Source organism: Malania oleifera, chromosome 11, assembly GCF_029873635.1.
Source record: "Malania oleifera isolate guangnan ecotype guangnan chromosome 11, ASM2987363v1, whole genome shotgun sequence".
Lineage (NCBI taxonomy): Eukaryota > Viridiplantae > Streptophyta > Magnoliopsida > Santalales > Ximeniaceae > Malania > Malania oleifera.
In genome coordinates, this window is record NC_080427.1 from 36370502 (window position 1) to 36396343 (window position 25842).

Here is a 25842-nt window from a genome sequence, read left to right on the forward strand (position 1 = left end):
GTTTGAAACAATACGTACAATTTCAAAACAAGTTCCATACATTTCCATACAATTCCATATAGTTTTAGTATTTTCACAAATCCATTCCAATTCATACGATACTTAAATACATACATACATACATACATACATATGGTCAGTGTCGTCACACTACTCACAACTACACAAGGTCACCTAGTCTCACAGCGGTTACGTTCCAACACATTAAATTACGAAGGTTTCTGACTCAGGCCCAATAGTGAATCCATTGCTACATATGCAACTACACAAGGTCACCTGGTCTAACCCCGATTACGTTACCACGTGCAAACTACGCTACGTCAATCTAGGCCCACTGTGGTCCGTTGCTACATTTGGTGACTAGCCGAATCATACTGGTGATATTTCGCACCCCGCATATAGAGCCAGCCACTCTTGGTGATATTTCGCACCTCGGATATAGAGCCGGCCACTTTTGCCCACGGTAGTTAACCGTTACAGGGCACAGCATACGGTAGTTAGCCGCCCCTAGCTGTTACAGCGTATGGTAGTTAGCCGCCCCTGGCCGTTTCACAAAACCTGGAATCACTTTAGAACTCACGTCCCTATACATTTCAGTGTATGGTAATAAGCCGCCACATAGCTGTTTTTCACAGATATCTGGAACAACATACACACATACCACACTTATTTGGTTTACGACAAATCCTATCGTTTACAATTTCAAGTATACAGTTTATGTAAATATGGATTACGGTCACCTCAATAATACAGTTTAAACAACATAAACGGTTTTCCAATCAAATAAGATATGATACTCGAAATCCCTAATTTTCCTGAAAACTGTAACCCGAAATCCTGTGTTTTTACCCACTAGATTTTCCCAAATAAGTAGCCAAAACATACATACGATTGTAGCCTACAGGCTTACCGATCCTGATTTTGAAATGAACTGATATAAACAAAATCCCCTTACCTCAACCCGAAACTAAACCACGAACTCTACGGTCCTCAAAACTATGAACCGAGACCCCGAAATCTACAAACCACAGTATTAAACATGCTTACGATCCATACTACTATACATATACCGAATTAGAAATGAAAATCGAGTCTTACCTCGATTTTGGCCCGAAACCCGAAAACGCTCGAACCGAGATTTTGATCCACCAAAAACGTAGAGAATCCTGCATTGATCCTCATTATAACTTTGGATTTGTGAATCCGGTGACAAACGACGAAGGAATTGAAGAGAGAGAGAGAGAGAGTATCCAAAACTTAGAAGTGAAGAAAACCAAAATATCCCTTTTTATAGACCTTTGACCCGAGCAGCTTCGTCGACGAAAAGTGTCTTCGTCGACGAAAAATCCTGCATTTCGTCGAGCAATCGAAGGCCCCATCGACAATGTCTGATATTTCCCATTTTCCGCCTCTCGGCTTTCCTTCATCGACGAACCTCTGAATTTCGTCGACGAAAATCCTACTACCTTTGTCGACGAAGCCTGCAAAACTTCCCTTTCACCCTCTTTTACAAAATCAACCCCACATATAACGGTTCGGGTTTTTACATGCATGATCTAGCAAATCTATAAAACATATGTATAAAAGCTTAAAACATTTGTATCGTCTGAGTTTTCTATCATTCATCTTGCTAGAACATACTACATACAATAAAAACTATAGATCTGTATACATATATATAACTGTGTTCTTTCCTTCGAACTCTGTATGTCATGATTTGACCTCTCATGACAGGGTTATGCGGCCCGTAGGCTAGACTTAACCTGATCGGCCCTCCAGGTAAGTCATCATACTCTACACTACCTCAATCCGGCCAAACTGCATCCACTCCTGAGCACTTGACTGGCTGCTACCTCGTCTAACCGACACCCTCTACCCAGTGTACTGGGGAGCTGCATCCTCTCTAAGTACGGTTAGACGGTACCCACACACTATCTGAGATATGTGGTTGCACTCTGTCTATATATAACAACGGTACCGTACTCTGTAAACTGTATCTATCTGTAATAACTCCATAGGGATCTGATATTATATAAGTACATCTATATATATACCTTTGCTGTTTTCATTATGTTTCCAAAATAACCATAACGCTATAATTTTGTACTGTAAAATCTGAGTAACTGTAGCATCTCGATGCTATAACTGTATAATCTATCTTTATAAACTGTGTTATGGTATTTAGGAAAACATAGCATTCTGTAAAAACTATGATATACTGAACTGAATAAAATCTATATAAATCTGTTTGTTAATCATTTGTGAATAACTGTATATACATGCTATATAACATGATATGCTGAAGTACTATATAAATTTTACATTAGGTAAATATCTACTCAGGCCACACAACATTAAAACATTCGTTCTATAGAAACTGCATAATAACTGGTATATATGTATCTATGAAAACTCTGTTAATATTCTTAAAACCCTAGCATAGCATATTTCCTTTACCTGACTCCTGCTAAATCCCCTACTGAGATGGATCCTATACCCGCAGGGTTTCCTACTCGACACCCTGAAAATAAATTTCGCCGAAACAAAATGTCACTATTTCTACATCTACAACATTTTCTACAACTGTTAGAAAGCCAAATTCTGAATGAAAGACCTTACCCTAGATTTGGGATGAATTCCAACTTTGCCCCACCGACGATCTGCTCTAGCAGACTTGAAGAGAACTCCTCCAAGTGTGTCTTGGTGGCCTCATATCATCGATTCGGTGACTAACGGGGCCAGAATCGAAAAGAAAAGAGGGAGAGGCTGTAGGGGAGAGAGAGAGAGAGAGAGAGAGAGAGAGAGAAGAGAGCAGCGCTGATTTTATGTGATTAAAATGAGTTTAGGGCTATTTATACTGCGAGCTTCATCGACGAGCCACGTCATCTCGTCGACGAGTCCTTAAGTAATTTCGTCGACAAACCTTACCCTTCGTCGACGAAATTCAGAGTAACCCAAATTGTTATCTAAGTATTTTCTCATTGACGAGACGGGACCTTGTTGACGAGGTCGTGAAGAACCCTCGTCGACGAAACCCCTGTGTTCGTCGATGAGGCTTGGAAATTTCGAAATTATTATTATCTCCAAAGTGCGATGTCGTCGACGAAGTCTACTGCCTTATTCTGTTCCTGTTTCCGTTTTCTTCTCTCTTTATTATTGAAATATTATTATTTTTCGGGTCATGACAATATTATTTAATTAATAATAATTATTTAATTATTGAATTTTAATTTTAATTTAATTGTAATTAATTTATTTAATTTTAATTTTTTTGGATCACTACACCAAGGTATTTGGATCGTTGAACCAAGTAAAAGGATGTCGCTTTGAGAGGTGACTACTCTAGTCTATTGAAGGAGTGTAGAGCATGGGGTATCGCTTGTAACGGTGTTTTTCCTCCCGAAAAGGAACTGATTTAGTAGAATCATTTAGTGGTTTGCCAAAGGCGATGACGTAAGCTAGGGATAAATCGAACCTCGTAAAAATCATGGTGTCACTCTCTTTAATTTTTAGGAAACATATAAACTACGTGGATGTTTTAATTTTCAGGAGCATATAAACTACAAAGTTTGGAAATTAAATAAATTGAAGTTTAGTTTGTTTTTGGGCTTATAGAAACTGAAAGAAAGTATGTTGGTTGATCAATAAATTTGCGAAAACCATAAGAGACTACGTTGATTGGTCGATACTCAAAAACCTATTAACTGAAGGTTTATTTGAAATCTGAATTTTGGAAAAAGTTTGGATGTTATATTGATTATTATATTGAGAAATCTAATGCATTCACTATAGGGCTTGAATCAAAATTCATATATGCACAACGCTGCATACAACCAAGTTGAGAATTGCCAAAATAATTGCATATTATATCTTAATTGAATATTAAGTGGTTATTTGATTGATTACTTATTTTGTCGTCTATTGATTTGATTGGATGATTAAGTTTTGTAGTTGTGGATTGAATAAAAATTAAGCATTTGTTGTGTGATTGCTAAATCAATAAGAAGTTAAAGAATTCATAAAAAAATATAAAAGAAATTTTAATAACCCAATTCAGCCCTCTTTTGGGACTACCCCATTGTTTTCAAATGTCAACACTATATATTAAAGTCGAATCTTTGGGGGACATGTAACCACCAAGTTTTTTCACTTGATTTTATATACTTTATTTCTTTTATTTTTTTTTCTTCCTCTCTATCTTCTACTAGCTAGACCCCCCGATTTACAATGCGGTGGCCCCTACCACAATATCTCCCTCTCTCTCTCCCTCTCATCGATAAAAAAAAAAAACTCGTTCTCTTGGTTTTCTCTCTCATTCTTCTCTTTCATCAATATATAAATAATTTAATAAAATATTCTTAGTATTAAAAATTTTAAAACATATATTTCCTTCTATATTTATTTTATTATTTACATAAATTTTATTTTATTTTTTCGTGAAATACACTCAAAAATCACAATGAATAACATTTTAACAAAACACCATAATTAATAACTTTAATTATGGATTGATTATAACATTTAAAAATAATCATACTTTCTTTTGCATGATTTTGTTTCATCGCACGCTTATTTATTTGCACTTACATACATTAACAGTATAAATTAAATTCAAATTATTAAAAAAATGGGAATATCTATATCTTGTTTCATTACATTTACATAATTTAAAATTTAAAAATTAATGCAAATTATTAAATAAGTATATAAAACATATATAATGTTTGTATGTAAACTCATGGACCTTTAAATTTATACAGTATGTATTCATATTTTATTTTCTAAATATAAAATAAAATGAAACAAATTATACTATGTGGATGTTGAAATTTGTCCTACAATTAAAAGCAACCATCAATATTTATGCTTTAATTTGATTAAGATATTAATAGTATTTACAAAATAAAATAAAATAAAAATAACTGGATTTTAATATTTTTTTAAAATAATATACATCGACATTATATGAATAAAAATAGTTAACTTATAACATAATACTTGATATTAAAATTATGTATATATTTTAATAAATATAAATTTTAAGATCATCTTGTTACCGTGGGCAATTATTGTTAAAAAGAATGTTTACGAGATACAAATAATCTTTACATACACACTCGATCATAATACATATTATTGAAATATTATATTTATGTAAAAATATTTCAATGAAGTAAATAGAGTTAAATTTTGTTTTCTATACTTTGCATTTGAAATTTTTATTCAATATTAGTATTATTTGTATATACATTATATTTTTCTAAATTAATTTATCCTACGCAAAGTGCATGCCTATTTATTAGTAATTTGTTTTTTCAAAAATGAAGTCGTTAATCCTTTACATGCATGAAATGACATAACAATAGCTCAAAGTTCATTCCTAATAACAAATAGTTTTATTATACATATATAAATATATATATATTTATATATATTCATATCTTGTTGCGTTATAGCGCATTAAATTTCTAATCATTGATAGGCTATTCCACATGTGTAGACCTAATAAAGTGAATAAAAATACTGCATCCCACCCATTTTAACCTACTTATAATCAATTACTTATTAAATTAATCGAATATGATTATTTTTATATCACCCACCTTAGGGTTTGGTTTATCCGGCGATATCCGCCAACCCGCGTAAAATTAAATCATAAAAGGCCAACAGCCCACTGCCCAAGTGCCAGAGGCCAAAGCCCAGTCCCCGCACGGCCCGTACGCCATACAGACACAGCTGACAGCCCCCAGCCCCGCGAGGCCCATCCCACTCCCAACCCAGGCCAGCCCAGTCCCACTGATTCTCAAATCGCTAGACTCCGCTCTAGCCCTATTCCGGCACGAAACCCTTCTTCTTCAACGCACGAAACCCTTCATCTTCCACACTTCGAACCAGCATGAGCCCTTCGCCGCTTCACGAGTTCGTCAGGGGCTTACCCTTCGAACCAGTAGCAGGAGCTTCGTGAGTTGGTCTTCCACACTGCGAACCAGCAGGAGCCCTTCGCGAGTTCGTCGGGAGCTTCGTGAGTTCGTCGTGGACATTTCGAACCAAAAGGAGCTCTTCGCAAGCTCGTCTTCAAACCTTCGTTGCTTCATCTGCTGCGAAGTTTGAACTCGTAAGTCTTCTTCTTCTTCTTCTTCTTCTTCTGCAGCTCTGCTTCTCCCGCTTCTCTGTTTTGCATATTAGGACATTACATTTTTCTACATAATTTTCTGCTTCTACACAAACAAGAAGGTAGGGCAATGAAAATTAATTTATGTGAGAAGGAAAAAAAGAAAAAAAATACTTCTGTATTTTGTTACTGTTGTGTGTTTTACTTCCCACTGCGGTATTCCTGTGCAATTGCCTGCAGCTGGTAGCTTACATCCCTTGAGCAACAGATAGAGAAGCCTTTGACCTGTGCTTGGATGTCCCAATTAATGGAGTAATTATTATGATTTTTAGTTTAAATGTTGAAGCTTCATGTCAAGTTTGTTTTGATTTGGTGTTTGTTGGTGGTTGGCTTTTGAGTTCAACCTAGTTGTCAGGTGAAATAATGTGGGGGCTTTTTTTGAATTCTCTCTAGTCAATTTGATTATGAAGTGAAAAAATAAGGAATCATCTGTAGTTTAGATCTTGAAATTATTTATGTATTTTAAAAAAATTACAGAAATTGAAATTTAAGTCTTGAAATTCATGTTTCCACCAATGCCGTGCAAGGCGTTGGATCATCTGCCTCAAGTACATAGTTTGGCTTGGGTGTCTATAGTTTTGCCCCATTGCCCATCATTTGTCAGTAGTTTTGCCCCTGCTTCGGCACTTTAGACTTCCTGATCAAACCAAGACACTGATTTTCTATTTCCTTTTGAAATTATTTTTGGGGTTACCTATTGATTGCTACTGTTTAATGTAATTTATGTATGTTTAAAAAAGTTTTGGTTAAACTCATTTTACCTGCCATTATTGGTTACCCTTTATATTAATCTATGAATTATTTTATTGTGTGATAATTTGTTTCTTTGAAAAATTTTGCTTTAGTGAATCATATATTATGATCTGATTTTTATTTTTATTTTTAATTATTTTGATGCTTCAAGAGATTGCGTTCTCTTCTTTAAATATCTCTGTTTGAATGATTCCTTGCATAGTTGCATTCTCATTTAGTGCACTACACAAGGAACTATGTTTCATGGTATGAAATTGAATCTATTTTATTGCTATTTCTTCCTATTTGGTTAACGTGTCCTTATTTTTGTAAAATAATTTGTAAAATCCATATTCATTGAGTTAAATGCTTTGTTGTTATTGGTGTAGTTAAAATTTCTTAGCTACCTAAATTTGGAAAAAATAAGGTTCTTTCATTTTTTATCTCCCACTTTTATGATTTTTTTTCTCCTTTTTTATTCCAAACACCCATTTATGAAATTATTTACAACTGTCACTCACACAATCAATTAAATTTATTTTTTTTTAAAAGCAACTTTAGTTAGTTGCTTCTAGCTTGTAAATTTGATGCAAGTTGTTTCTTGTTTTTTTTTGCTCAGTCAAATTTCAATATAAAAATTGTGGTCATTTGACTCATTTCATTATGTTCAATGCTAACAGTTGTACTTATATGAATCAGGAGTTGTTAATTAGTATAAACGATTGAATGATTGATATAGTTACTAGAAAAGTTAATACCCAAACTAATCGCAAGTTGTCGTATACAACTTAAATTATTTTGACACAAAATAAACTATTAATAAAATTATATTTGAGAATGGCGGTTTTGATCAGCAGCCGGAATAGATACGGTTGCTTTCGTTTTGCGCAGCGACGTTTTCTAAAAGCCCTCGGTCCAAACGTAGGACAAGCAAAGGAAGATGTGGTACCCTGAGATGTACCACCCCCAATCTCCCGCCGTTGGCCTCTGCCACCACCATATTTTTTCCAAGCACCCTGCTTCGCACCTGAATAAGAACTGGAAGGTGTTGACCTCTTCTTTGGAATCTGAACCTTTGAATCCCCTTGCAGACTCTCCTCTGCCACGATGGCCTTATCCACCAGCGTAGCAAAGTCCTGAATCTGCAGTATCGCCGTCTACTTCTTGATCTCCTTCTTTAGACCTCTTACAAACTTCCAAGCTTTCCTCGCCTCATCCGGTACCATGAACAGAGCAAAGCGAGACAATTTCATAAATGTGGCGGCGTATTGCTGCACCCGTCAGCTGCCTTTTAGTCAGGACCATGAACTCCTTCGTCTTCGCGTTCCTGATAGTGGCTGGAAAGTACCGCTCAAAGAACACCTCTTTTAAATGGCCCTATGTCATTGCCACCTGTACTAACCTCTGTTTCTCCAACATTCTCATTGATTCTCACTATCTCTCCGCCTCACCTGTCAACTTGAACACCGCATAGAGCACCTTCTGCTCATCCGTGCAACTTAGAACAAGCAATATCTTCTTGATCTCCCGAATCCAATTCTCTGCTCAGATTGGGTTTGTACTTTCTGCGAAGGTAGGAGGCTTCAGTCTGGTGAACTGATCAATAGAACCTCTTAGCTCAGCCATGGGACGGTCCTGCCCCCTAGAACTCCGCATGACCTTTCGCCATAAACTACTGGGCGAAGTCCGAAGTGCCACCTTAGTATCACTGCCAGCCTCATGGCCAGCACCCTTCTACTACCGCCACTAGCGTTTTCAGTATTATCACTGGACTCCATCCTGAAGAGACAATTAAGAAAATGGTTTAGAATTTTAGTACTTTACATATCTGATACAACTACCATACTATAAGATTCATTTCAATGACTTAACGCCCCTAATAACGACATACTCTGCTAACTTGATACTCTTATTCTAGCTCAAGTTCTGCCCCTCTACTCGGAAACAAAACCGTTAATGTATTGCCGTGATTTTCTAAACTCGTCTACTGATCCAGAAAAACACAAAAGTCCACCAATGGATTTCTGTCTCTAGGCTTACGAAGCTAAACCCGAAAGTCCTATCATACCCATTCCTATCTTTGTCTTACTTTGTCTCCTATACTCTGGTAAGATCTCTTAATCTCGTCTAACCAAGTCTACTAGACCTAACAACTTGGTTAGTTCTGACACCAACTGTAGCGCCCCGACCCTCTAGGTGGGCTCAGAGTGCCACTAAACATACATAACATACATCTCTTTGATACCATACATATACAACCCGCCCAAATAAGGGAAATCGGGTGTTCCATACTGAACTGCATAAACATACACAATGGAAAACATACATCTTCTAATAAAACTTACTAGAGTTTCTAACTGTTTCTGATATACATTCATACATAACTAAAAATGTAATCTGCTATTACAATCCCAAAAGAGACAGACCCTGTCTAATATCTCACTAGCTCTAACAAGGACTGTCTACTATCCAAACTCAGCCTGCCAGGATGCTAGCCTTGATCCCTCAGAGGACCTAAAACAACATTTGTATGCTGGGGTGAGACACCTTTCAGTAAGACGGATTATATTATTGTCAGTGTGTGGTTAGCATGAGATTTCGTGTGTACATATACTGCTAACATTTAAATACATTTAATTGGCATTTTAAAATTTGTATTGCTCTGTAAATCTGAAAATACATACTGCTGGCTCAATATAGCTCTTTCTATAGTAAATATGTCCATGTATGCCTAGAAGATACAACCTGGTCTGTAGGACTAGCATCGTCATGCCATCACATACACGTGTGACATGCTTCCCCCCATGACGGGTTGTGCGGCCTGGAGGCTGGACCTAGCAAATAGTCGGCTAACTAATGCTAAGTCAAACATAAAGTAGTACAATGGTGCGTACTCAATCTGTACCCGAAGGCCGCCCGAAGGCTAAGTCATCTGGACTTACTCTATCGGATGGGGCCCCGGAATCTCTCCTTTGGGGAGTACTTTACTCTGATATTTTTCAGACGTCTCTTCGTCGACGAAGCGCTGAATTTCGACGACGAGTCACATGATGGCCTTCGTCGACGAGAACATGGACCTCGTCGGCGAAGCCTGCTGAAATCCCCTTTTTCTTTTTCTTATTTAATTTCCTTATTTTCCTGGTTCGGGTCTCTAGAATATATATATATATATATTTGCACATATATGTATTTATTTATATACACGTGTGTGTATATAGTTGATGCAAACATAATATGAGGATATCATGGTTTGGGAAGATGAAACAACTCAAGCTCAAAAAATAAAATAATGTTCAGAGAGCAAAAAAAAGGTGAAATATTTCATTGGGTTAGTATATCATTACCTTGGAAGAATCTCTAATTTGACTGAATTGTGGTTCATATGCTTAGATTTTTGAACTAATAGATGAGGCATACTGAGTTGAATTTTGGCATATTATTTGGCATATGGTTAGACTTTTTGTTCTGTTATTCTGATGCTTCATTGAAACACAATTGTCCATTGAACAAGTTGATCCATCACAATTAGTTTTAATTCCTTTTAATTTTTTCTATTTGTATGGATTGTTTAAATAAGTTTCATATTTTTCAGCCACTTCAGAGAACTGATTTTTTTTTATTTTATTAAAGGATGTATTTACTTATGTTGGTCTGTACTATTGTAGGTTTCTCAATTCTTAATTGCTGTATCTGGTGCCTTCAGCTGATCAGCTGGAAAAAAAAAACCTTGGTCTTAAGGGATGGTATGTTTGTCTATATTTTTTTCTCCTTTTCTCATATTTCATGTTTTAAGGTGTGTAATAATTAATTTTAGTTTATAAATTTTTATGTTTTAAAAGATTTTTATCTCCTGGTCTTTTTTCAGCTTTATTTTATTATTATATTTTTTGGAAGATCTTGTGTTGGGGGCAAGGCAGCACTTCTATGTGTTTCAGTAGCCAGTTTTTTGGCAGAGTATTGGTTATCAAATTATTATTTTTTGAATAGCAAAAGAAGTTCAATGATGAGAAAAAAGAGAAATATAAGATTTGGATGATGAGAATTTCTACTATGAGAATCTAAAAGCACTTATAAAAGTGAAGAAAGAAAGATTTATAGGAAAATAAGCTGAAAGTATCCCTTGACCAAATATGTAAGTCACACCATGATTGAAAAACAACAAAAGAATAAAAAACTTTCAACAAAATAGCTTGCTCATGAACCTCTCTTTCATTAAAATTTTATAAAAATTTCCCAAGAAAGAGAGCCCCCTTCCAAAGAAGAAAAGAATGTGATGGTACCATTATGAATGGATGACGGCCTAAAAAGGTGAGGTGCCGAAATTTACAAAGAAGCCCACCCACCCACATATCTTCCTGAAGCTGAAACATATTACCACTAGAAACCTTGAGAGGGGTAAAAGGAAAGAGCAAATAAGCAACCTAGGAGACGGATGGACTCATGTAAGGACACAGTGGTGTGTTCAACAAGTTCAAGTGAAATTGGTCTGCGGGAAGGTGACTTAATAATGCAAACAATGTTAATTCTTGAAGTTGTGAAGGTTTTGGCCAAAATTTGAGCCTGATTTTGAAAAGGTTCTAAAGCTTCAAAATATGCAGATCACCTATGGAAATAAAGTTGAAGAAGTGCTCTTTTTAGTAGATTAAATTGCACAGTAATTGGAGTTCTCTTGTAGAAGTTATGTTCATTTGAACGTTTGTATGCAGTCTTATCAGTTTAAGTTTTTTATTTGTCTGTTTTGTTCCCTATTTAAGAAAACATTAAGTAGCATTTTCCTATGCATGGAGGGCTTTTCCAAGTCTATAAGCATGTGAAGGCATGCATTAGTAGATGAGTGTGTATTTTTGAATTGAAATTTTTGCCTTGTTTTCTCTTCTGTTCTGTATCTCCTTTCCTATCCTTTAAACTCTTTATCTCTAAAGGGTGAGTTATTTGTTATCTATATCTTTAGAGTGGTTAGTTTTCATGTTTCTGCATCTCTTTGGTGGATTCCATTGAGCGATGAGGAAGCTAGGTAGTGTGTGTGGTCTGCTAGCTCCTCATTTCTATTAACTGGGTATCAGCTGGTGTTAGAGCATGCTTCTTATGACCATTTGCGGTTGTTATGTGCAAGGACAACATGAGAGAGACATTCGTGATTTTGAAATGGATGAAATGAGAAGGAAAATCCAGGAACTCCAGCAACATGTTGAATGTTATGAGAATCGCTTTGGTGATGAAAATAGTTCTGAAAATGATTCTAGCAATGATGATGGTGATGTTAACCCTTTCCATCATGTTCTAGATCGTGTCTCTAGTGGCAACTCTTCTTTCATCACTTTAGAAGAAACAATGGAAAGTTTTCTAGAGATTTGATGTGAAAGTTGATATTTCAGAATTTGAAAGGAGAAGCAACCTGATGATTTCACTGATTGGATTCAAATTGTTGAGAGGGTCTTTCATGTTAATAAGTACTCAAGACAAATGCAAAGTGAATCTAGTTGTTGTAGAACTCATAAAGTATGCTTCTTTATGGTGGGAAAATCTCAAGAAGCAAAGATCATGCGAAGGAAGAAACAAGATCAAGTCATGGGACAAAATGAAAAGGGAGCTAAATAGGAGATTCTTGATAGAACATTGTAGGCAAGAAACTTTTCTAAAATTTGATAATCTGAGTCAAATCAAAGAGATCTACTTGTGGAGTAGTGCACCATGGAAGTTGGGCAGCTGATGTTGAAGTGCGACATAGTTGAACTTGAAGAACAAATGATAGCTTGCTATTTGGGTCGGTTGAAGTTGGAGATCTTGAAATGGTTAGTTTACCCTTTTATTGGAGTTCTAATGATGTGAGGAAGCTTGCGTTGATAGTTAAAAAACAACAAACTAGAGTTTGAAGGTGGTCTCAAATTTGGCATCAGGGTGAGCTCTTCGAACAAAAGGAGCGCATCCATGTCAAAGCCTAATACATCAACTAACTCCTTTTCTTCCAAGGCACCAGAAAGAAGACATGATGGGACTTTTCCTAAGGCAGCTAGTTCATCAAATGCTAGCTGAAAAAAAATTGTTTTTTAAGTGTCAAGTGTACGGACATATTGCTTCTGATTGTCCAAATTGCAAAATTTTCTGTATATAGAAGAAGAGATAGAAAATGGAGATTGCTTGCTGATTTGCTCAGAGGAGGAAGAAGAAGTTAATCTGACCAAGGAGTTTTGCTCGCCATTCAAAGGAGTTTTGAGTGCTTCCCATGAAGAAGATGAAGATTGGTTTCGTTGCAACATTTTTTACACAGGATGTAGTTCTAACAGGAAAGCTTTTGATGTTATTATTGGGAGTCAAGCTTGTGCTAATGTTGTGTCCACATAAATGGTAGACAAGCTGCTGCTTGAAACGGATGCACATCCTCATCCTTACAAATTTAGGTGGTTGGATAGGGCACAAGCTAAAGGTAAACGGAAGCTGTCTTGTTTCATTTTCAATTGGTAAGAAGCACTATGATTAGATTTAGTGTGATGTTAACCTATGGATGCATGTCATTTGTTGCTTGGCTGTCTATGCAGCATGATAGTAGAGGTTTTCATGATTGTGACAAATATACTAATTTTTTTGTTTTGGACCCTTCTAAACCTGAGATCATTTCCAAATTTTTTAAAAATTTGGAAATTAATTTGATTACTTGTTTTGAACAAGAAAAGTTTTTGGGTAGTTTTGAAATGGCACATGCTCTTGTTGTTTTTTGAAGAAAATGCTGAAGTAAGTGAGTTGCTATTCGAAGTTCAGTCTTTACTTGATGAGTTTCAAGTATGTTGTTCTTGAAGATATGCCTCCAGGTCTTCCTCCAACGTGATTATTCATTCAACATTGCATTGATTTCATTCCTGGTTCTATGCTTCCCAACAAGGCAGCCTATAGAATGAGTTTCGAAGGAGCATAGAAAAATTACAGAAGCAAGTAGACGAGCTTATGCTGAAGGGTTTCATTTTGAATTAGTAAACAGAAGCTATCATGTTTCATTTTCAATTGGTAAGAAGTACTATGATTAGATTTAGTGTGATGTTAACCTATGGATGTATGTCATTTGTTGCTTGGCTGTCCATGCAGTATGATAGAAGAGGTTATCATGATGGTTACAAATATACTTATTCTTTTGTAAAAGATGGTATGAAGATTGTCTTGGGCCCTTCTAAACTTGAGATCATTTCCAAATCTTTTTAAAGGTTCGGAAATTAATTTGATTACTTGTTTTTAATTAGAAAAGTTTTTGGGTAGTTTTGAAATGGCAACTTGAGATCATTTCCAAATCTTTTTAAAGGTTCGGAAATTAATTTGATTACTTGTTTTTAATTAGAAAAGTTTTTGGGTAGTTTTGAAATGGCATACGCTCTTGTTGTTTTTGATGAAAATGCTGAAGTGAGTTGCCGCTTGAAGTTCAATCTTTACTTGATGAGTTTCAATTATGTTGTTCTTGAATATATGCCTCCAGGTTTTCCTCCAGTGTGAGCATTCAATGTTGCATTGATTTCATTCTTGGTTCTATGCTTCCCAACAAGGTAGCCTATAGAATGAGTCCAAAAGAGCATGAAAAGTTATAGAAGTAAGTAGATGAGCTTATGCCAAAGGGTTTGGTGAGAGAAAGTAAGGTTCTATGCACTGTACCAGCTCTTTTTGTGCCCAAAAAGTATGGATCATGGCAAATGTGCATAGATAATAGAGCAATGTTTTATATTTCTATTGATTATCACTTTCCTATTTCTCGCCTTGATCATTTCTTAGAGCAACTACATGGTGTTACCACTTTTTCAAAGACTGATCTCTGAAGTGGTTATAATCAAATTAGAGTGAGATTGGGAGATGAATGGAAGACTGCTTTTAAAACAAGAGGTGGTATTTATGGAAGGAGCATCTTGACCATTAACCTAGGAGATTAGAGATTGTGTGCTAACTTGAAAGAAGTATAAATTTTTCCCTAACAACCTGGTTTTCTTTGGATATCTTGTTTCCACTTAAGGACTAATGATGGATCCTAGCAAGATTGAAGCAGCTATGAGCTGGCCTAGAAAAGCCATAATTCTAGGGTTCCATACTCTCTCAACCAATGGAAAGAAATCTAGATGCTCAGCCAAACAGTTTAGAAATTTAAAGTGGGTTTTTTTATTTATAGAATCAATACTACCTTTCAACTAAATGATCACTGGACAATAATCAGATAATTCTGGTGATAGAAATTCAACAGATGAGAAAGGATAGAGAGAAACCCCGATGTTATAGGTTGTGTTAATTGTCCAATTTCCTTGCAATGAACCCCTCATCTCTCTTATTGCAATAAAAAAGTACCAATAAATGGGGAATCATCAAGATCACTTTTGAGGCAAAAGTGCATTGAAATCGGCATAATCTTGCATGCTAATATTTGGAATTACATTGTTGCGTTAACTGCTTGATCCAACAGTGTTAAAGAGTCTCCCATACTAACCAAGTAGAACTGAGAAGAACCAATATGCAGAGCAAATTGAAGAAGTTGAAATTGGAGAGTTTTCTTGTCGGAAACATTATTAAATGCATAAAACACTAAAATCTCTAACTTGTCTAATATGAAATCTTGAGTCCTTGAGTTAAGATGACGTTAAAAAAGATGAAAATTTGGAAATTTATAGGATCAATAACATACCAATTGAAGTTTGGAATTGTTTGAAGGATAAAGAAAATATTTGGTTGACTAATTTTTTCAACATTATTGTAAAAACCAGAAAAATGCTGAATGAATGGAGGAGAAGCACATTAATACCTTTATACAAAAACAAATGTTATATTCAAAATTGTAATAACTATCATGGAATCAAGATTATGAGTCATATAACGAAATTATGGGAAAAGGGTAGTTGAACGAAGAATACGACTAGAAATGAGGATTTTAGAGATTGAGAGATCAACAATAGAAGATATTTATCTTTTAAGAAGATTAATAGAAAGTTTGGGGAAAGGAAGAGGGACTTGCATATGGTTTTTATTGACCTAGAGAAAGCATATGATAGAGTACGTGGGGAAGTTTTTTGGTGGGTCTTAGAAAAGAAGGGGGCTTGCAGTAGATATACTGAGGTCATTATGGATATGTATGACAAAGTAGTGACCAATATTAGAATTGTAGGAGAGGACTAGAGATTTTTCAATCACAATAGGTGTACATACTTTGAGTCCTTATCTTTTTACTTTAGTGATTGATGAACTTACTATGAATATTCAAAACGAGATCCCTTGGTGTATGTTGTTTGCAGATGATATTGTGTTGATTGATGGAAGTAGGAACAGAGTGGAATCTAAGTTGGAACTTTGGAGAACCGCATTAGAGTCCAAAGGTTTTAGGATAAGTAGGAATAAAATAGAATATATGAAATGTAATTTTTTTAACATGAGGAATAGCGGAGAAGATTAAGCTTGATAATCAATAAATTATTAGCACTGATAGATTTTGATATCTTGGATCTTTTGTGCAAGCAGAAGGGGAAATTGAAGAAGATGTAATACACAGAATTAAGGCAGGTTGAGTGAAATGGAGGAGTGTGTCAGGTGCATTGTGTGATTGTGGAATAAACTTAAAATTTAAAGGAAAGTTTTATGGGAAACCGGCTGTGCTTTATAGTTCACAATGTTGGCAACTAAAAAATAACATGTATAAAAAGTAAAAGTTTTCAAAATGTGAATGTTAAGGTGAATGAGTGGTATAACATTAAAAGATAAACTAAGGAACAAGCATATATGCAATAATTTAGGCATAGCACCAGTCGAAGACAAGATAATTGAGGGACAACTTAGATGGTTTGGGTATTTGAAATGCAGGCCTAGTACTACAACTGTGAGTAGGAGTGAGTTAGTTATTGTTTTTGGCATGAAAAGGAGTTGGAGTAGGCCTAAAATAAATTGAAATGAGGTAATGAGGAAGGATTTAATAACCCTTAATCTAGTAGAGGAAAATGCTCTTATTCGGGTGAATTGGAGAAAAATGGGTTCATGTAGCTGACCCCACCTAGTGGGACTTAAGGTTTGTTGTTGTTGTATTGAACACTGAAATCCAAAAAGCTTCTACCAAAAATGTATCTTCAGCTTTCATAGTTATATATTAACACAAACATATATAAGCTTCCAAATCTTTGAATCAAATCGAACCCAAGCTCTTCCTAGAATAGCTTTTGAGTTGCAGAGAGATTCTAATATATATCTTCAGCTTTCACAGTTATATATTAGCATAAACATCTGTAATCTTCCAAATATTTGAATCAAATCGAACCCAATAGAAGAGCTTTTGAGTTGCAGAGAGATCCTAAATATGAGAAATCCCCCTTGGATTCGAGAAGGAAATGAAGAATGGGAACAAAACGAAATGAGGCATTCTAACTCTAGTTTCTGATGGGCTTTTCCCAGTTACGTCTGGTAACAGAATATGATGGCTTGCTCTTACCAAGACACCACTTTTTGCTATGATCACGGAGCGTATATATTTTTGGAATGTATATAGACCAAATAGGGAATGAAGGGATATTCAAGAAGACCCACTTTTTTAGAAAACATTTTGTGATAATTTGGAGGGATTGTTACTCTGGATTCTTGCTTCCTAGAGTCCCATAGAACTGATAGCTTTGTTTTTATAAATCTTCCTAACCGCACTTTACTTTTGGGGATCCTTCAATCCTCTAACACTGTAGCATGACATGCTTAACATAAATCACTGGGCTATTTTCTGGTTTTCTTCCTTAACGAGTCTCTTGAGCTTTTGTTAGGCATTGAGCTAATCTTTATGCCATCACCCAAGAATTATTGTTTTAGGTCTCTAATTAGAATCTTTCTCATTAGCATCTTCATGTGGAGAATATTCAAAACCTGTGGACCAGCAGAAGAATTAGCAATAACAACAACAGTGACAGGTTTGGATGGAATGGTAATCTTATCATCCATAACCTTTCAATTACGAATTTTCTTCATATAAGTTCTTTAACTTCTTCAGGACTCCAAAGATGCAAAAACCTTGGCTTGTTACTATTATACCAGGGTTTGTTATGAAGTACCCAATCCCTTTCCTTTAAATCCAGTTTTTGCTTCCTGAGGTTTGTCATGTGTCCACAGAAGAAAAAGAAATATTTAGCAGATCAATCAGATTTGTGCATCTTGATAACAGAAGGATCATTAGAAGAGAAATCAACAACAAATAATTCTGCAGGATCGAACGTCAGAGAGCGTAGAGATTCTTACTCATTTAATTTCCAAAGCTGGTTTTTAAAGCTTCATGGAATATCACACTTGCTTTTAATCTTTTATAAAAGTCAATCAATAACCACTATGTGAATGGATGGAAATTAGTTCAAGAATGAAGATGGTGTAGGTTGAGCCCCTTTCTAAAATGCACTGAAAGCAACTTCCGTTCATTGTTTGTCTATTGGACTTTTGATTTCTACTGAATTGTAGTGAAAATTTAGTAGATGATTCTTAGATGGCCCAAACCTTAGCAGCTTCTAATTTGAGTCTCTTCCAACCCTATCCCTGTCCCACTCGTGCCCCCACGCCTGCTTCTGCTACCACTCCTCCTCCTTGCTTCTAAAACATCCAATTTAACAGTTTACAATGTCAGTGTGTAGGTCTGATGGTTGGTTTTGGTAATTATGTTGTTGGATGTACAGCTTACAATATGTTGTTGATTGTTACAGGCTGCAAAAATTCTTGCCAACTTGATTGTAATGGGTTCCGCAGTACTAGGAAGGGCTTTTATCCAAGCATACCGCCAGGCACTTCAAAGTATGTATTTGTGGTGAAGTACCTTGGTTATTGAGATACAAATTTTTAGATTGAAATGAATATACAAATTTTTTCCCCCCGTGTGTGTATTGTTTTTCTTTGCTTCAAGAAATTACAGGAAGCCTCTCTCTTTTAATTGCATGAACAAGTCATCGATGTCCAAAACCAATTGATCCCCCAGTCCTATGATAAATATTAGTGTTTGATTCCCATCTGGAACATTTAAATTTATATTTTCTAGCCCATCAATATTTGACTTAGGCAGTGTTGTTTTATAAATTATCCTATTTATGCAAAATTGTATGGTGGAGTTCCACTTGTGCAGATATTTAAACAATTTTATTAGAGGATCAATTCTAAGAAATTAGTTGATGTAGGACAGAATGGACAAAGGACAAGAAAGAGAAAGAAGAGAGAGAAATGAAGGAGAAAGGAATGAATGAGAGAGAATGGAAGGTGGAAGAAGGGGAAGATGAGAGACAGAGAGAGAGTGTAAATGTTCAAATTCACTCAAAATTCAATTAATCATCAAAATTAATATATTGATAGGAAATTAAAAAACTGTAGAGATAAAACATTCAAAATTGCAGAATAACCCCAAAATTATACAAACTTATAAAATAATCCAAAGTACTTAAATACCAAAATAAACCCCACAATAACTAAAAGGGCAAAATTTACTGAGTCTATTGACCTCGTATTGAGTCTATTGACTACCATTGAGTTTACTTATAATATTTTTGTGAATAGGTTTTTGTGATTCCATTCTGTTCGTAGTTGATAGGCTCTCTAAAATGACATCTTATTCCATTAGTTACTTTTTGGAAGATGCTTTGTGTGGTCCTATCTTGATGTTTTCGTTTACTTTTAACCCCTAATTGATGGTCAAATCATGGTGGTTAACCGTAGTTTAGGTATTTTCTTGTGGTGTTGTAGGAAAAAAATAGGTCACACGGGACTTCGTATTGAGTCTATAGACTACCATTGAGTGGACTTCGTATTGAGTCTATTGACTACCATCGAGTTTACTTATAATATTTTTGTGAATAGGTTTATGGGCATGAATCTATTCGAGTCTCTGTTGAATACAAACGTCCAATTCCTGTTGATCTTTTTCATTTACCACTTAATGTGAGCTTATTTTCAGTTCTCCAAGATTTGTAACTGCTCACTTGTGGAAAAAGTTTTATCTTTCATTTCCAGTTTTTCAAATTATTACAAAAATGGCACCTTGTTTTCCAATTTTATAAATTTGTTCAGGAAAATTGGGAAACATCTTTTGATTGTTTACTAGATTTCTAATTTCCTATACCCTATTTTTGGAATGACCTTGGAATTGGATTTGTATTGGATTTGGATAAGATGTAATATAATATTGTATTGAAATTTGTACAGGTCCTTAGCTTCTTTCCAAATAACATTATTCAAAAGAAAAGAACTAGCTAGAAGATTTCAACAAAATGAGAATAAAAATTTCACAAAGAGCTAGACACATTCTCAGTCCAAATTCTTAGTCATTTCTCATTTGAGGAGCGAAAGATGCGAAACTTAATAGAAATAGCGAGCTCATCAGCCCCTCCTTAATTGAGATTCTTGAAGAAATGAAAATCCCAAGAAAGATAACCATTAAACCCCCCTCAAAAGAATTAAAGGAATTAATTGAAGCATCATGAACTGAACATAATTTATAAAGGCAATGAACCAACGATTTGAATGAGCCACCAAAATTTCCTCCCAAAACCTAGCAAAATTCCCATCACCAACTCTGGGCCTTGGTATGAGGATAAAAGAAATGAGCAACCTGTGAAATTTACTTCTATGAGCTTGCATGAGAAGCATTACTACTTCCTCTGATATCCCATCCGTTCCAATGCATGCTATATAATAAGTAAAAACCTTGTGTCATAAAGAGTTATCTTTTGGAATCTCCATAACTGATTTCCAACTAAAGATACATTCTTGAACACCATATTACCAAGGTCCAAATCCCCCTCAGACTTTCTGATCCCAAATAACATGATGAGCTCTCTTCTTATGTCTCTCTTCTTATGTCCTGTTCCCGAACACAAAATCTCTTGTAAGCATCCAGGGCAATTACCACACTTGCAGGAACTCTATAAGGTGAAAGAAAATAAATAGGACACTTAGAAGGAACTGTGCTAACAAGGTTATGATGGCCTCCATAACAATTTTCCAACTAAAGATACATTCTTGAATGCCGTATTACCAAGGTCCAAACCCAAACCCCTTCAGACTTTCTGATCCCAACTAACAAGATGATCTCTCTTCTTATCTCCTGGCCTAATCACAAAATCTCTTGTAACCTCTCTGGGGCAATTGCCACACTTGCAGGAACTTTAAAAGGTGAAAGAAAATAAATAGGACGATTAGAAGGAACTGTACTAACAAGGTTATTGCTGCCTCTAAGGATAAAAAAGCCTACTTCAATTCATCTAACCTTCTATCCAATCTCTCTGCTTTAGGATCTCAAAAAGCAGGAGAGCTAGTATTACCTCCAAGAGGAAGATCCAAATAAGTCAAAAGCTAATCTAAAGTTGTATAACCTGCTGACACCACAAAGCCCTTTAGTTCATCTTAATACCAGCCACCCCACTCTTGGGCATGTTAATCTTCAACCCCAAAGTTTTTTTGAAAATTGAGTAAGTTAAAAGCTTTCAGAAATTTCACAATGCCGTCTTCAAGAAAAGCATGGTAACATCTGCAAACTGAAGGTGGGAATTTGAGACACTACATCCTCCTCCCTGCCTACCCCAAAACCACGAATTACATTTAAGCCAATCTACTACTCAAACACATCGACCACTACAATAAATGAGAAAGAGGTCCCCCTTGTCTAAACCCCCGAGAGTCTTGAACCAATCTCTAGGTTGACTTTTCACAATAATGCACATATTCACTGTAGATAAACACCTTAAATTTATTCTCTCCTAATTAAAACCAAAACCCTTCTTAGCCATAGCCTTATCTAATAGACCCCAATTCGCCACCTCCATCCCCTCCTAACATCCTCAACCACCTAATTAGCAACCAAAGTTGCATCTAAAATCTGTCTATCATTAATTAAGGCCACCTGCTCCAAAGTAATAGTGCTCCCGAACACCTTAGTCTAAATTTTGCTATATTTTGCAAAATCGAGCAACCAAACTAACAGGTCTGTAGTCCATAACCCTCCTAGAATGCTCCTTCTTGGGGAACAAGAGCAAGAAAAGTAGAGTTGGTGCTCTTCCCTGCCACCCCATTCTGATGGAACTCATGAAAAAAAACTCATATATGCTCTTGAATCCCTTCCCATCTATCCTGGAAGAAAGGTATCATTAAACCATCAGGGCCTGGGGCCTGATCCCTTCTTTTCAGCCCAAACAGTGCTCCTAACTTCCTCTAACTGGAAGGTTGATCTAAGCAGACAGCTAGGTGCTTATCAATTGGGCTTCCAATCAAATTCTCCACCAGCAGCCTGTGCTGAAAACTCTCAGTATAGAGCTTCCTATATAAATCCAAAATCCCCTTCCCAATCTGTCTATGATCTCTCAAGTCTCACCACATATCGTGAATATCTCCAACTCCTTGATAATGATTTCCTTCTCCTCCCAGTAGCTACCTTATGGAACAGCATAGAGTTAAAGTCCCCCTTTTTCATACACTTTATGCTCGAATTCTGCCTCCTACTATTGTGAAAAGTATAATCTCCAAATTATTACTAAGGCAAACCATTCTAGCCCTATTCTCTTCTCTAGCCAAACAACAATCTTTCCAGACACTCAAATCTGATCAAGATTACCCTTCTTCTGTGCTTTTATATTATAAAAAATCTCTTTATTCCTTACTTCCAAATTGTTTTTCACAAACTTCAATCTTTTCATAAATTCAAAACCTTCCCACTTGTTTGTGCAATCTTCACTCCAGCAAGTCTTAAAGCAAATGCTAAAGGTAGGGTGCTTTGATCACATATTTTCAAATCTAAAAGGGCTCCATTGAATGGGATTGACATCCAGCAACACAGTATAGTAATCTGAAACAAGCCTAACTAAAACCTCGTGTACTACATTTGGAAACATATGTTCCTAATTGTTAGAACAAGCTACTCTCCGCACCGATATTGAAAAGCTCACTCTTTTAGAAGAGATTAGTTGGAGACAGAAGTCTAGGGTGCTACATTTGAAGGAGGGGGATGCAAATACCAAAATTTTCCATAGAATGGCTAATTCTAATAGAAGAAATAATGGTTTTGAGAGCCTTGTGGTTGATGGTGCCTTGTCTTCCGATCAAGGTATGATTGCTTATTACGTCACTCAATTTTTCATGAATTTATACTCTGAGCAACAAGTTAGTCGATCATTCCTAGAAGTCTTAGTATTTCCAAGAATATCCGGTGATAATGCAGATTGGCTGGATAGACCATTTGAGGAGGCGGAAATTTTTGATGTCATACAAAATTTTAATGGTGATAAATAGCCTGGACCAGATGGATTTACAATGGCTTTCATCCAAGCTTGTTGGGGGATTCTCAAACCTGATCTTATGGCTGTGTTCCATAATTTTTTTGATAAAGGTCAGTTTGAGAAAAGCCTGAATGCTACTTTCATCACTCTCATCCCTAAAAAAAATGAAGTAATTGAAGTAAAGGATTTTCGCCCTATTAGTCTTGATTTTTTTTGGGGGGGGGGGGGGGGGGTGTTTGGTTTATAAGATCATTGCTAAGGTCTTAGCCACCAGACTTTGTGCGGTTATGGAAGATATAATTTCAACTTCCCAGAATGCTTTTGTGAGGAGCAAGCAGATTCTTGACCCTGTACTTATTGCTAATGAATGTTTTGATAGTAGATTGAAAAATGGGATGCCAGGGTTTCTTTGCAGATTAGATGTTGTGAAGGCTTTTGATCATGTAAATTGGGGTTTTCTTATGCAGTTACTAGAACGGGGTGGGTTCTCTGCAATATGGAGGCGGTGGATTTTCTTTTGTATATCTACAGTTCATTTCTCCATTGTGATAAATGGCACTCCTTGTGGATTTTTTGAGAGCTCTAGGGGGTTGAGACAAGGTGACCCATTATCTCCTTTGTTGTTTGTCTTGGTTATGGAAGCCCTGGGGAGAATGTTGGATAAATCTGTCCATGATGGTCACATGTCCGCCTTTGGTGTGGGACGTATAGAGGGAAGAGCTTTGGTGGTGTCTCATCTTCTCTTTGCGGACGACACTCTAATTTTTTTTGACGCTGATCTGGATCAGATTTTGTTTCTCCGTGTGATACTTATGTTAGAGTGAGCATGTAGCGAAGGTGTGATAGCATTGGTGGAATTGCATTGGCTAAATAAATAATTTGCTTCTATACAAAAATTAGACAAGTGCTGTGGATTGAATCTTTCTTCAAGTATCGGCTAGCTTACTTCTTGGCTTATGAACCTGCATAAGCTCTTGATTCACAGAAGGGAATATTCTGAGGCAGTAGGCATCCATTTTTCACCCATGAAGATAATAATGGATGCCTCAGAATTACTGTGTGTTACCCACTAGTGTTTTACCAGGCCACATCAGGCTTACAACAAGATTGTACTGCGCTTGCTGCTTGATATATTGGTAAATCTAAGCCATATCCTTCAGTTGTTTAATGTGCCCAATTTCAGTCCTTGGTATTTGTTGTGTTGGTTAATTTCTTGGTTTACTGCTGCTTGTTTTGTGGCTTTCTCATACTTGTGCTATTTGTCTCATTCTTTTTGTTTTTAAAAAAATACAATGTAGATGCCTCAAAATCGGGGGTTGCTCAGGAAACCGTACAGAACATAAGAAGAGCAAGCAAAACCATGGCTGAAGCAGAGGCGAGACAGATCCTGGGTGTTACAGAACATACATCATGGGAGGAAATCATGCAGGTTCACTTTTACTTTATGTTCTTTTTCTTCCATGCTCTCAAACACGGTAATTAGATACACGAAGTTTACTAGCAGGAAAATATGTTAAATTTTTATTTGTCTTCCTCTTTGTGCAGAAGTATGATAACCTGTTTGAGAGTAATGCTAAGAGTGGGAGCTTTTACCTCCAATCAAAGGTTCATAGGGCTAAAGAATGCTTAGAAGCAGTCCATCAAAAGAAAGCTCAGTCTACAGATACTTAACGTTGAGAAGTTGCTGTGGTTTGCGTTCATCACAATTTCCATGTCATTCGAAGTTGCGTTTACCAGTTCTGCAAGATATATTTGTATGTTTAGTGGGTTGCTCAATTTTGTCATAGGTTTTACGAGAAAGAGATTGGTGATAGGAACATTTTGCTGTCTTCATTTATGTATTTTATTTAATGGAGGTAATCTGCCTCAGATATCTGACTTCTGTGATGAGGAACACATGGGGAAAGTAGAAAATCTTGTCTAATTTTTCAAATCATTTGTATGCAAAATTTAAAATGCATTTGCACCTTATATTGTAATTATATCACATCCATGATTATATGAATGAATGTTTGTAGAGAAAAGACTTCTAGTAATTATTGCTTTGTAATGTCTCTGTTGGCTCATTCTATCTTAAAGATTACTTAGCCAGTGGTTGAATTTCTCAAGTTTTACATTTTGAAGCTCTTTAGAATGCGTTCAGCTGTTGACAATAAGAGTATATTTTTTTTATAAAAAAAAATCCTAAAATATGAAATGAATTCAAAAAATGTCCTCAAAAAGTTCTCTAAAAAAAATTAAAAAAATTCTCTATTTAAAACGCCTCTAGGTCAACCATGAATGTGTAAAGTAGATGGCGGGAGATCCTAAAATAATGACACGCTGTGCGAATGATTCTTATTGATTGATTTTGATAATCTTCTGTAGCTGAGTTCAATTTCATTTTGGTTGAAACTTTTATTGATAAATTGGGTGTAATATTCTAAGTTTTGATTGAAGGTTTGGTAATCTTCTAAGCTGTTAAGCAATTTAGAGAGGAGCTCAAGTACTCTCTTGATTCAAGATTTTGTTGCTATTAAGTCGAAGCATTTTATTCTTGCTACGTTTATTCTGACCTTTTAAAAATGTCTTTTAAATTTTTCTTTCCTGTTTTCGGAATTGAGCTTCTTATTAGTAATTCCTGGCATTTACTCCACGTGCATCCTAGAACTACCTCAAATGGCTATTGAATACTACTTGGAGCTCATAATTGAAATACAGAATTCAATGTGTGGTCCTTGG

The 25842-nt window shown here is 35.8% G+C and overlaps 1 protein-coding gene across 1 annotated transcript; it reads left to right on the forward strand.

Annotated features, from left to right (window-relative positions):
* The first annotated feature begins 5676 nt into the window (after positions 1-5676).
* On the forward strand, positions 5677-25145 carry LOC131167327 (mitochondrial import inner membrane translocase subunit PAM16 like 2-like). The gene is made up of 5 exons (XM_058126096.1): positions 5677-6115; positions 10570-10647; positions 18574-18661; positions 24420-24550; positions 24667-25145. The coding sequence occupies exons 2-5, from the start codon at positions 10645-10647 to the stop codon at positions 24790-24792; spliced, it is 348 nt and encodes a 115-aa protein (XP_057982079.1). The 5' UTR covers positions 5677-6115; positions 10570-10644; the 3' UTR covers positions 24793-25145.
* Positions 25146-25842: the final 697 nt, after the last annotated feature.